The 13,086-nt window shown below is 41.3% G+C and overlaps 1 protein-coding gene across 1 annotated transcript in view; it reads left to right on the top strand.

The window, feature by feature from the left end:
• Positions 1 to 7,404, top strand: part of lama1 (laminin, alpha 1) — a 33,534-nt gene extending 26,130 nt beyond the window's left edge. Inside the window, exons 53-64 of the mRNA XM_085469309.1 lie at positions 52 to 166; positions 2,260 to 2,412; positions 2,515 to 2,666; positions 2,742 to 2,936; positions 3,746 to 3,929; positions 4,044 to 4,150; positions 4,297 to 4,486; positions 4,619 to 4,768; positions 5,087 to 5,240; positions 6,322 to 6,455; positions 6,713 to 6,926; positions 7,012 to 7,404. Coding sequence (XP_085325435.1) covers positions 52 to 166; positions 2,260 to 2,412; positions 2,515 to 2,666; positions 2,742 to 2,936; positions 3,746 to 3,929; positions 4,044 to 4,150; positions 4,297 to 4,486; positions 4,619 to 4,768; positions 5,087 to 5,240; positions 6,322 to 6,455; positions 6,713 to 6,926; positions 7,012 to 7,166 — 1,903 coding nt within the window. The 3' untranslated portion in view covers positions 7,167 to 7,404. The remainder of the gene's footprint in view (positions 1 to 51; positions 167 to 2,259; positions 2,413 to 2,514; positions 2,667 to 2,741; positions 2,937 to 3,745; positions 3,930 to 4,043; positions 4,151 to 4,296; positions 4,487 to 4,618; positions 4,769 to 5,086; positions 5,241 to 6,321; positions 6,456 to 6,712; positions 6,927 to 7,011) is intronic.
• The last annotated feature ends 5,682 nt before the right edge of the window (positions 7,405 to 13,086 follow it).

Here is a 13,086-nt window from a genome sequence, read left to right as displayed (position 1 = left end):
TATAGCCAGAACCGTGTTATCACCTGTGAATGCCATCTCTCTGGTTGCTAGGCGACAAGTAGCATCCCGGTCTTACGTGGGGTGTATAAAAAATGTGGAGATTGCTCGGTCCAACTTTGACCTGCTAAGGGATGCACATGGTGTCAGGAAAGGCTGCATACTCAAGGTAAGCTCAGACTATACAAGCCCCAGTTATCCCACTTCTACTTGTTGGAAGAGTTTTTCTTGCTCACTAACAGGACATCATCTGATTGTTGGGGTTTTCTCAGGATTATTGCAGGGTCTTTATATTAGAATATAAAGCACCAGTTGTGATTTCTGCACTAAATAATTGAAACTGAATTACAAATTTGGACAGACAAGACCAAAGTGGAGATGTCTGCCAATAATTCACAGTACGATGTTTGGTAAAGACCAACACAGAAAATCAGGACACACAACTCATAGCAACTGTCAAGCATGGTAGCATAGGAGTGATTAGTTTGCTTTTGCAGTAAGAGGACCTGGGCACCTTCCAGTCATCAAGTCTACCATGAACTCCTCTGTATTCTTGAGTCAAATATGAGGCCGTTTCCACAACAGTTAAGCTTGGTCCGAACTGGGTCATACAACAGGACAATGATTCCCAAGCATGCCAGGAAATCTGTTCAGTTGAATTGATTTAGATTCAGTTTTCTGTATATAGCACCAATTCACAACAATACTGGACTCACAGTGCTATTGCAGGGTCTTTATCTCACATTTTTGAAAGAATCCCCAAGAATCAGACAAGCCCCTATATAGTCAGAAAAAATATAGTAATCCGCTGAATACAGCAGCATAACTAAGTGACCAGTGAAACTCCAGAACCTGATTGAAACACTATGGCAGAACCTTAAACAAACCCACAAACCTCCACGAACTGAAGGAATAATAGGGCAAAATTAATCCACAATCACGCAAGAGACTGAAAAAGAAAATTATTATTTTTTTATTTATTAGTTGTTGTTGCTAAAATTGTTTCTACATTCTATTGAATCACAAGGTTTAATTAATTTTCCTCAAGGCTGCACATAATACTACATTGACTATATCTGTCGCCCTGCCTGACTCCATCTCTATTCATCTCAAGTCTCTTTTGAGATCCAAGCTAATAATATACTAATATACACGTTTTAATAAATGCATGTACTGATACATATAATAATGCACAATAATCCACTGAACTAAAGTCCTTGGATGACAAGTAATTTTCAGCTTGTAAATTTAGACAAAACTGATTTTAATTTTTCTGAAGTATGAAATAAAATAACTGTCCAACAGTTGTTTCATTGGCTTCCAGTACTACTGTGAAGAACCTTGGAGTTGTTTTTGTCCTTCAATACACATATAAAACAAATATGTAGAACTTTCTATCACCACCAGCAGGTCATGGCAGATGGCTGCCCCTCCTCGAGCCTGGTTCTGCAGGAGGTTTGTTCCTGACTGTTTCCTTCCCACTATCCTCTGCCTTTGTTACTTTGAGGTTGGACAAAGCAGTGAGAGAAAGCTCATATTTATTTTAGCTTCTCTTCATTGGCTCCTTGTAATTGAATTTTAAATTTTCTTCTCACATATGAAGTCTTGATCAGACCTCATCATATCTTAAAGTCTTAGTATCATATTATCCAGATAGAGTACTTTAGTACTTGGCTCTCGGTATGCAGGGAAGCAGAGCCTTCAGCTGTCAAAGCTGTAGAACAAAATCCAAGTTTAGATTCAGGACACAGACACCCTCCATAGGATTAGACTTTGGATTCTCTTTTTGAAATAACTATTAGTTAACACTGGAACAGGTATCCTTGAACCATTCAGGCTCAAACTACTGATGATGCACTGGGCATTTGTTTCTACTCTCCTCGTTTCACTCCTGAACCATACAACTACTGCGAAATTAAATTTGTATTTCTCCCCTCCATGGTTGGTGTTTTGCCCTTGTGTCTCCCCTAAATCCCTCAACCAGTTGTTGTAAAATGCTCCAACTATCCTGAGCCTGGTTCTCTCAGGTCACTTCCTGTTAAAAGCGAGTTATTGCTGCCCTTTAACTCTTGCCAAGTACTGCTCGTAGGGTATTGTCTAATTTTTCGGGTTTTCTCTCTAATATTGTACTATAAATATCTTAGATTTTAAAGTGCTTTGAGGTCACTTTTGTTAATTTGTAATGAACACTGATCACACTCGTAGGATAACAGCTTGATTGATTTACAGGTTAGTTGTTTGACTGATTAATGTATTGACCAGGCGGTGCGAAGTGTGTCCCTATTGGCTGGAGGCTATGTTCAGATCACTCCACCATCGTTTGGTCAAGAAGCAGAGTTGCTCTTCTCCTTCTCCTCCAACAACCAATCAGGGGTCCTGCTGGCTGCTTTCAGTAATGACCGCTCACACAAACAGGTGAGACTGATTTAGGTCACATGTATACCAAGTCTATTTGAACTAACAAAGCTATGTGGGTGACACTGCAACCTGAATTTTTCTATGTGTCTGTATGTGCAGTACTTCCTATCTGTTCACCTAGTCTCGGGAGCATTGGAGGTGGAGCTTGGAGAGGTGGGCGGAGCCACACGTAAGGTAACTGTGATAAAGCCTGATGGAGGATCCTTCAGTGACAGAATGAAACATTCTGTGATCATTACCATCAACAAAAAGTAAGTATTAGCATAACATGCTAACTTTTATGCTTCTTCTCACATCTCACCTGTCTGGCCTTAACTGTCTTTCAGGTCGCTCTCAGTGCAGATTGATGAGGAACATAAGAAGCTTGTGTCCCTGTTGCCGGGTGTATTTTCTCGGCTGTCTCCAGCCTCTCTATTTATTGGTGGGCTGCCTTCAGCTGATGACGCCCGTCTACCAATCAGATTGCAGAAAATATCTAGGTTGTTCAAAGGCTGCATCCAACACCTGGCAGTTGGCAGAGCGTAAGTGTTTTACACATCCAAGTTGTGTCCCAATTCAACGACTGCATATTTCCAATGCCTGCCAAAAGCTTCTTTGAATGCACCCATCTGAAGGCTCCTGAAAATGCAGTTTACAGATGTGTCTCTGTTTTCTGACACCACTGCTTTTTCAATCAAAGAAATCAAAGCGTTCATTTCCAAACTATTCAAAGGCTGATTTAGATCCCAAACCTTTTAAAGCCAGTTGGGTAGTTGAAATATCAGGCAGTTTCCCCTGACTATTAGATCTACAATTTGCGACCTTCAGAAGAGGTTGTTTTGCCAAGAATGTCCCTCAAAAAGCCTGGAGAGCTTTTCTTGAACACTACTTAAAGAACTTACAGGAAATCATACCAAAGAGAGTTTAGGATGTGCTAAAGAATAAAGCTGGTCATACTAAATACTGACTTTAAAATTCTTTTTTGACCCTTTATACTGTATTTCCATAATTGTTTGCAAGTTTCAGTAATTTTTCATACCAAATATAAAGAAATGGGGATTGGCTCAAGACTTTTGCATAGTATTGTACATCAGACACCAGCAGCAGAAGCAAATTTCCTTAAGTCAAAAAAGAATAAATGGGATTTATGGCTCTAATGGTAAAATTATTTTAGGGCGGTTCCTGATTGTTATCTGCTGCTGTCAGTGTTACCTAGGAGTCAGGTGCGGTGCTTTGCATTACAAGGACTAAGGTCTCCTTGGACTAGACCATCTCATGTAAGAGCCTTCATAGACTGTGTTCTCCAAAGGAGTTCGGACAACAACAGTTTTGATTTTGTGGCTCTGTGCAGGCTTGTTGACCTTTCAGGAGCTCTGAGATATGAGGGGGTGAAGTTTGACAAATGCGTCTTGGAGGAGAAGCTTGGGGATGTGCTCCTTCCTGATGACCAGGATGTAAACGTAACTGCAGACCCTACTCATTTACCTCTACCTCAGCCCACACAGTTTGGTGCCCTGTCACCTGAAGGTCTAACGGTAATTACTATATTCATTATCACCTATTCTCAGTGCATTCATTTTAATTGATTAATTTAATCAATATGTCCGTTTTTATTGATTATTGGTTTTTGATTTATGTGTGTGATGCAGTGTGCATCAGATGGGGAGTTAACCTTTGTGCCGTCATCAGTTCAGTTTGGCTTGTCCAGAAACAGTCACATGACCTTCATTATCAACCCAAGCACAGTCAGAAAGAGGTGAGTTTCCATAGCAACAGAGGCAACTCTCGGGTCACACAGGGGACAGGTCACTTCATCTTTGTATAACACTCCATCTCCGACACTGCTGTGGTGTGTTTGTGTCTCACTCTTGTCTTCACTACTGTGTCTGTTCCCTTCCTCAGTGTGTCGGTGAGGTTGTTAGTTCGAAGCTGGGCCCTGGACGGGTTGATCCTCCTTCTCTCCGACTCCAAGCAGATGGACTTTGTTGTCCTCAGCCTAAAGGGGGGCAGGCTGATGATGTCAGCTGATTTGGGGAAAGGCCCGGCCTCGATCACCTCATCTGTAGCTGTTAACAATGGAGAGTGGCACACTGTGAGTTAATTGGACACGAGGCACTGTAGACGCATCAATGTCAAACTCTGTAAATTTCAACCTGTGTTTGAGGTTTTGGTGTTAAGACAAAAATAGCTTTGTTTGAATGCTGTGGTGTTCACCGTGTCTCAGGTGGTTGCAGAGGTGGGCCGGCGGTTGATGTCAGTGTCTGTCAACAGTTTGAAAACTGAATCCATCTCAGTCAAAGGAAATCAGCTGGATGTGGCCAACAAAGTTTTCCTAGGAGGAACACCTCACACTATGACCAGCAGGAGAATCGGAGTATGATTGTTTTTCATTTTTTCACCGTTAAACACAAAAGACACAAACATTATTACCCCAAATACATCAAATCATTTTATTTGATGTTTTAAAAAAGCATTTTATGTACCTAGAAGAGAAACTCTTGAGTTATTGAACATCTTTTGCACGAGTGTCCTGATTTCACAGGAAGAAATTTTTGCGCTAAGAATTAATATGTAGACAGATTTTCTTTGCGCACATTTTTGAAACTCACAGGTATTCTGACTCTATTGGAAATCTCTCCCCCTTTCTGCTCCCATGTGTCTCCCCCTGTCTTTCTTCCTGTTTGGTTCTCAGGATACCAGCAGTTTTCCAGGCTGTGTTCGGTCCATCAGTCTGAATGGTGTCATGTTGGATGTGTCTAAGCCGGCGTCACAACATGGTGTCACATCCTGTTTCACCAGAGACCAGATAGGAAGTTACTTTAATGGAAGCGGATACGCTGAAATGAGTAAGTCAAACTTGTAGACAAAATCATCTGCGCTGAAGATGAGATGCAGACTGATCGGTCTGATTAGTATAGAAGGACTTTTGACAGCCTATAGTCTGTACAGCTTTTGCCTATAGTTCATATGAGAAGTTACTTTTGGCTGCTTCCTTATTGGGCCACAATTTTGAGAGCCTGTTTTTAGGTAGTTGGAGCAAGAGTTATAATGTTTGGATGATGGGTGTACCGAGATATGAACAAATGAAAGCACATTTTCATAAACTGTATAGGTGGAGTGCACAGACCGTTGCTAATTGTTGTCAAGTTACAGCAATCCACCAACTGCAAAAACACAGAGGTCCACTTGAGAATTAGCATCCATTTTTGTTGACTTCTGTCTACGGATGGCAATTGATAAGAATTTAGCGACACTGATTCCACTGCAAATATCACTTATCGATTCGATTTCTTATCCGTTTTAATTGGGTTCTCATTAGCTTCATCATTGCTAAGAAGCATATCAAAAGCATTGTTATGGGTTACATTACTTTTGTGTTTTTCTGTAAAATGACCTGAAACGCATTGTTTATATTGGTAAATAACCAATATAAACCTGAGGCCAACACAAATCCCTATTCTAATTAGGACACACATGACTTATTTTCTGGGTATGAACTCAAACTCGACAGTAGAAAGTAAAGACAAAAACCAGAACACAGAGACTTTAAAGCAGTCAGCACATTGATTGTACTTCAGAAACCTGAACAGGTAGAAACGGGCTGCCGCCTGACTGCTCATCACTGCTTTTTGTTACCTGTTGAAGTTCAGGGTGTGGCTGCTGGGGTGGGTTTTGCACAGATGACATGCTAGCACTGAGGTTGTGTTAGCAGCATAATGCAGTTTGCACTTTAACGTCATGCTCTACACTATTCTCCTCCTCCGGCAATGAACACTATTTTTGTGTGCAGAGGCAAAACTGAAAAAAAAGTGGCATTGTCCAAAAACGTGTGGAACTAGCTGCACGTCACATACTAGACAGGTGTTGGATAGCTGTCTCTAACCGTGATTAAGCTATGATCTGATTACATGCTGTTTCCATCTGCAGTCCATGATGGCTATAAGGTTGGCTCTGACATGACAGTCTCTCTGGAGTTTCAAACAAGTCAATCAGAAGGAGTGCTCCTGGGAATCAGCAGTGCAAAAGTCGATGCTGTGGGACTGGAGATGATCAATGGACAGGTGAGCAGAGATATTCCATTCTATGCATTATGTAAACAGTAATAGGCCTACACCCCAGGGATTTAATGATCTAACTGAGCAAGTTGCCACGTTTTCACGGTATCTTTCTAATAGCTGCAGTAACATCAGAGCTTCTGTTATTCTTGGTTTTTGACTAAAGTAATAGATGTATAGAAAAGGATTGTGCAAACTAAGTTTTAAATATGCAAATGAAGTTTTATTTGCGTAAATAAAGGTGTATCTGTTTTTCTCCTCAGGTGGTTTTCAACGTGAATAATGGGGCAGGTCGAGTGTCAGTGCGTTCTGGTGGCCAGATGCTATGTGATGGGCAGTGGCACCGCCTGCTGGCCCAAAAAACCAAACATGCCCTCAGCCTAACTGTAGATGAGCGAACTTACACCACTGCAAACCCTTACCCACAATCCACCTCTGCTGAAACTAATAACCCTGTCTTCCTGGGAGGATATCCAGGTAAGACCCTTTGAACATAAACAGAATTTAAAAAAAGATGAACACACCTAAAAATAATTCTAACCTGTCCATCTCTCTGCTGTAGCTGGTGTCAAACAGAACTGCCTGTCATTGAGCTCCAGCTTCAGAGGTTGTCTAAGGAACCTGCAGCTCTTGAAGTCCCACCTGACCAAGACCCTTGATCTGAGTTCTGCTCACTTCCTGTTGGGAGTAACCCCTAACTCATGCCCCGCTTCCTAGCAGTGGCCAGAAAGCATGCCGGATTATGTCACAGAGCAGTATCATTGATTGATGGGCTGTGTAGTGTGAATGTCTCTGCTGATTATTCCTGTGGATTTTGAGTCTCTGTAGTCCAAACTTGAATGATTAAAGTTCATCTTAAAACTAACATATTCATACTTTTTATTTTCTAAGCAGAGAAACTTCAGTAACTTCTGCCTGTAAACATGAACAGTAATTAAACCACAGAAGAAACACATTCCTGGTGATCAGTTTGAGTTTTTGAGTAAAGGCACATTTTGTATTTAAGCTCATCATTAAAAAGGAGGAGTCATCCGTCTGTAATCTAAGTAGCATTTTATGTTTAGACATCTGCTGAGGCCATCCTTTTCCATCTACCCATTTTTGTAAATACTTATCTAATTCACTTAGGTGGAGGGTCCAATCTATCCCAGAGGTAACAGAGTGATCGGTGGGGGTACGACCCAGGGCAGGTTGATGGGAGAGTAATTTGAGAGTAATTCTAGTTTATTCTATTAAAGTGGCGTCAAACGAATTTCATATCTCAGCTATTAATGTCCCATCAGTATGTTGGAGCTGATTCTTCAGCCCTGCTGAGAATCCAGTTGAAAGCACTTTACTTTGATGGGCACAACCACGCGGTCAATCGCATGCAAAGACAGACTGCGATCGTACCATTATCAAATCAAATCACTTTTATTGTCACATCACATGTGCAGGTACATTGGTACAGCACATGTGAGTGAAATTCTTGTGTGCGAGCTTCACAAGCAACAGAGTTGTGCAAAATACAATAATGTAAACAAGCAAAATACAAGAATGGCTACATCTGAAACTAATAAATATATGTACAATATATAATAGTATATGCATTCCTGGATGTGTATACTAAATATTTTCTATGTGTGTGTGTGTGTGTGTGTGTGTGTGTGTGTGTGTGTGTGTGTGTGTGTGTGTGTGTACACATATTTTACAAATTAAATAGAGTAAACAATAAATAAAATATATAAAAATATACAGAGTTGAATATGTGCAAAACAGTGGCATTACTGTACAGTATGGAGTGCATAATGTTAAAGTTCCAGTAGTGAAGCTGAGGTGTCTATGACGTGTTCAGCAGTCTGATGGCCTGATGGAAAAAGCTGTCTCTCAGTCTGCTGGTACGGGACCGGATGCTGCAGAACCTCCTTCCTGATGGAAGCAGTCTGAACAGTTTATGGCTGGGGTGACTGGAGTCCTTGATGATCCTCCCCGCTTTCCTCAGGCAGCGCTTCCTGTAGATGTCTTGGAGGGAGGGAAGCTCACCTCCAATTATCCGTTCAGAGCACCGCACTACTCGCTGGAGAGCTTTGCAGTTGTAGGCGGTGCTGTTGCCATACCAGGTGGTGATGCATCCAGTGAGGATGCTCTCAATGGCACAGTGATAGAAGGTCCTGAGGATGCGGGGGCTCATGCCGAATCTTTTCAGTCTCCTGAGAAAGAAGAGGCGCTGCTGCGCCTTCTTCACTGTTTTGTTTGTGTGTACTGACCACGTAAGATCCTCAGCCAGATGTACACCAAGGAACCGGAAGCTGCTCACTCTCTCCACAGCAGCGCCGTTGATGGTGATGGGGGTGTGTACTTCTCTGCACCTCCGGAAGTCCACTATCAACTCCTTTGTCTTTGCGATGTTGAGGGTGAGATGGTTGTCTTGACACCAGTGGGTCAGGGCGCTGACCTCCTCCCTGTAAGCCCTCTCATCACCATTGGTGATAAGACATGATGTGAAAGAAAGGGCGGCAGATGTTTTAAAATAGCAAGTGTAGTGGTACAGGCCAGGTACACAGACAGACGGGGGAGCCTGTCGGGAAAAAGTGAAGAAGCGGACAAAAACGTAAAATAGCAGCTTCTGGCTGCATTTCAGTGATATCGAGGACTGCAAAGCAGAGTGCAGAATTGATAAAACTAGGAGCAGGCTAAAGTGATACCTGTTTTTATTTTCAGCCATTATCCATTGCCGAGGACAACACGTTTCAAGACTTATGACGACTTTGAAACCACGTATCGCTCTTACTCTCAACAAGCAGCGGGTGCTGCTGTGGGCACCTCGCCAAAGCGCTCACAGGCGGCAGATAGTCCCCCCAGGTCAGGGGTCTGCAACCTTTAACACCCAAACAGCCACTTGGACCCGGTTTCCACGCAAAAGAAAACACTGGGAGCCGCAAATACTTTTTGAAATCTAAAATGAAGATACCACTGTATATATTGTTTTGTTTTTTTTACCTTTATGCTTTGTGTGAACAACTAAGTAGGTAAAGTTTATTTATTAAGCGCTTTTCACAGACAGGCAGTCACAAAGCGCTGTACACAAATATTAAAATAAACAATACGATCAATAGACATTATACACAATGTAAAAGATCAAATGTAAATAATGTAAAGAATATAAAATACGTAGATCAACAAAAGGCTTGTTTGAACAGAAAAGTTTTTAACTGCTTTTTAAAAGAATCCACAGAACAACTTAGGTGTGTTGCTTATGAAATCCATGAAGTGCTACAGAGGAAATTACATTTTATTCATGTAATTAACACATTTTGAACTCTTAAAGAAATATAACCAAAGGAAAGACACCCAGCTGAACTAAAATGATCCATGTAGCAAACAAAAACTGTTGTGAGCCGCCACCCTTATATCGTCTTTGGGCTTTTGGAGCCTTGACCTGACTTTTAAAAAATAATTGGAAAAAAAGCACGACGATGCTAAAAAAAAAAATAGATATTTGCAAAATTCTGCCTAAATATGTATTTTACCTGGTTAATGTGTGTGGCGGGGCGTGGTCTGCAGCGCCGCTGCAGGGGAGGCGGACGCACCTGAGCGGGACCCGCAATCACGCCTCGCTGCCTTAAAGTCTGTGCCCTCTCTGCTGTTGAAAAGCTACAGCAACCGTGTGTGAAAAGGGGTCAATAAAGAGATGCTGAAAAGCATGCTCATGAAATCATCGATATGTTTACAGTAAGACTTATGGTCCCGAACCTCTGTTCACAGCGTCTGCAAATCGGGGCTTTCATCTTTACGCAGGACATCTGTGAGGCGTGAGCGGTGTTTGTTTTTAACATAGTTCACAGTGGAGAACAGCTGCTGACATAATGAGGATCCGAAGATCCATAATTGGCCTACCTGGGGTTGAAAGTCTCGATAAATGCACGGCGTTTCGGCGGGTACACCGGCTTCCGCGAGTGTGACGCTTATTTTGAGCGATGAAAAAATAATAAGATATAATTTTATTTTTATATTTCAAAATCACAATAATCTTCCAATTTAGAACTACAAGTTAAAAAAAAGAACTAAACACAAATAAAATACACTTCAGCTAAATACTTCTAATTTATTTTCCCAAACCACCCGGAGCCGCAAAATAAAGACTAAAGAGCCGCATGCGGCTCCGGAGCCGCGGGTTGCCGACCCCTGCCCCAGGTGCTGTCAGAGCAGGAGGAGATGTTCACACCTACGCGTCCAAACTGGCAAATGAATCGCGCATGAGCGAAGCCGCTGCTCCCGCCCTGACTGTAACGCAGTCAGTTCTTTTACTGTTACTTTTTGTGGCTCACATAGTTTAAAACTACTTAAAACACACACACACACACGTATCTATTTCGGGTCACTTTTGCCGGTCCCAAGCCCGGACAAAGGAAGACGGTTGGAAGTGTGACATAAAAAAAACCAATAATTGCTAAAATAAATTTAATGTGTAGTTCTAAATATATTCTAAATGCATTTAGAGTGGGATTTTTTTTTAACTCACTTCATGTCTCCTTCACGATGTTATTTCTGTATCCAACAGTAGGTTACAATTACATAAGCATAACCAATTAGGCAACTTAGGGATGACGTCATCTTGCGATTTCTAGCAACTTTTAGGACAGCCAATGGGGATTTTTCTTACTGAGGAGTTGGCAACACTGCAGTTGTTTGTGACACAACCCCCCTGCTGACAGCAAACAGCTACAACATGTAAACAATATTCTGCAAAGTGTAGGCTCTGCACAGGACTAATGCAAGACTGCATATCAGGGGGAGTGATCTGTATATAACACGAAACAAAGAGAGCAATGATCAGTGGGGATCTCTCAGTATGGTATTTCTGTAATGCCAGATTCACATGGGTGAATCTCACATGTCCTGGTTCTGCCCTGACCCGGTTAGCAATGAATTTGTCAAACTTCTCCATTGCTGCACCAATCAGTCTATCAGTCTTCCTCCTTACTCATGAACAGGACCCAAAGATACTTTAATTCCTCCACTTGGCAACAAGTCATCCCTGACCTGTTGTGGGTACTTCAAACGTCTGTGGGTCAACTTTGGAGATGTTAATGCTGCCATCCATTTACCTCTGAAGTTGGATGTCAGAGCCAAGAGTGACACGACTCCTGAGTCGACAGCGCTTGGAAGCTGCTCCAGTAGTAAAAGTGAGGAAAGATAGAATTTGTTTTGCTCTTGGTAAGCAATCTTGTATAACACCTGTTGTTGGTTTATTTTTATTTGTAGAGTCAGTTCTCTGTGCAAGACAACAGTGGTAGTACAGAGTAAAAGTTTAAGTTTTACTCCTGTTTATGTGCACTGCTACCATCCTGAAGCAAGATTCCAGTTGGAAAATCTGACTAAGAAAATGAAAAATACTGCAGGTTTTTTTCATCACTGCAGCCAGGCAGACAAAGTTGTTGAGCCAAGCATTCCTTTAACATTAATAATCATGAATTTCTTCATAAATAAAAGTTTACCCATTAGAGTAAACTGTATAACATCCCAAAGACATGTCATTATACAGCTACTTTAAATCCTATTGATATTTATTTAAACTGTTCTCTCCAGTTGATCTTTCTGAGTAATTTCAGTTACTGCTTCATTCAAGCCATTCAAGCTGTTCAAGTTCTATTAGACCAAAATGTCCAACAATTAATTAATGCTTTAATATTAAATATGATCAAAAACCTATGTATGCCTTTAGGGTGGCTTTAATTGAAAACATTCCTGAAAAAGCCATCACCTGTCTTAGGCCAATCTCCAACCTTCCTTTTATCTCAGACATTCTTCACAGAGTAGTTGTAAAACACTGATCGGATGGAAAGGAACGTTTTTTCTTTTGAAGAGTTTCAATCTGAATTCCAAATTCATCACAGTACAAAAACAGCACTTGTGAAGGTTACAAAAGATGCTCTGTTAGCCTCTGTTTCTTCACTTCTTTACATTTCTCACTCTCTGTGTCATCCTTATACACCTCTCTGCATTTAATCATTAGTTATTTGTAATCTCTGGTTCTCTTCCACAGCGTGTCTTTGGCCTGTGTTCCTCCCCTCATCCCCACCCAGTCGCAGCAGATGGCCACCCCTCCTTGACCCTGGTTCTGCCAGATGTTTCATGTTGTTAAATGGGGGGTTTTCCCTCCCACTGTTGCCAATGCAATTGCTCATAGGGGGTCACAGCTGGTTGTTAGGATTTCTCTGTTTTCTAATATTGTAGGGTCTTTACCTCCCTGTGGAAGACAAGGTCATTGAGGCAACTGATTTAGTGCTATATATAAAAAAAAAAGGAAAAAAGTGAATGGCTTGTTTTGGCAACATAGTGTATGTCATAAAAGAGAAACCCGTGTCTCCATTGTGGTCCCTCATTTGCGTCTTTATTTCTGGTTGACAGGGTCCAGATGCCAGACGTCAATACACAGCTGAAGCTCGGTGAAATTTCCCTGCTTTGCAATAGTGTTGTCTAATTTAAAGAAAATGACTACACGGATCCATGTTATGGTTTTGCTGTTATGGTTATACCTGATGTTTTTAGATTCACATTATGTTTCAATAATGTATTTCACAGTATTTCAATATTTAATATTGAGCTCATTTTCAACGTTTTACAGTATAAGCTATAACAAGCTATAACGAGTTTC

Source organism: Copadichromis virginalis, linkage group LG9 (genome assembly GCF_057382275.1).
Source record: "Copadichromis virginalis isolate Kocher_CV1m ecotype Utaka linkage group LG9, C_Virginalis_male_GT1.1, whole genome shotgun sequence".
Lineage (NCBI taxonomy): Eukaryota > Metazoa > Chordata > Actinopteri > Cichliformes > Cichlidae > Copadichromis > Copadichromis virginalis.
This window is presented reverse-complemented; position numbering and strand designations above follow the sequence as displayed.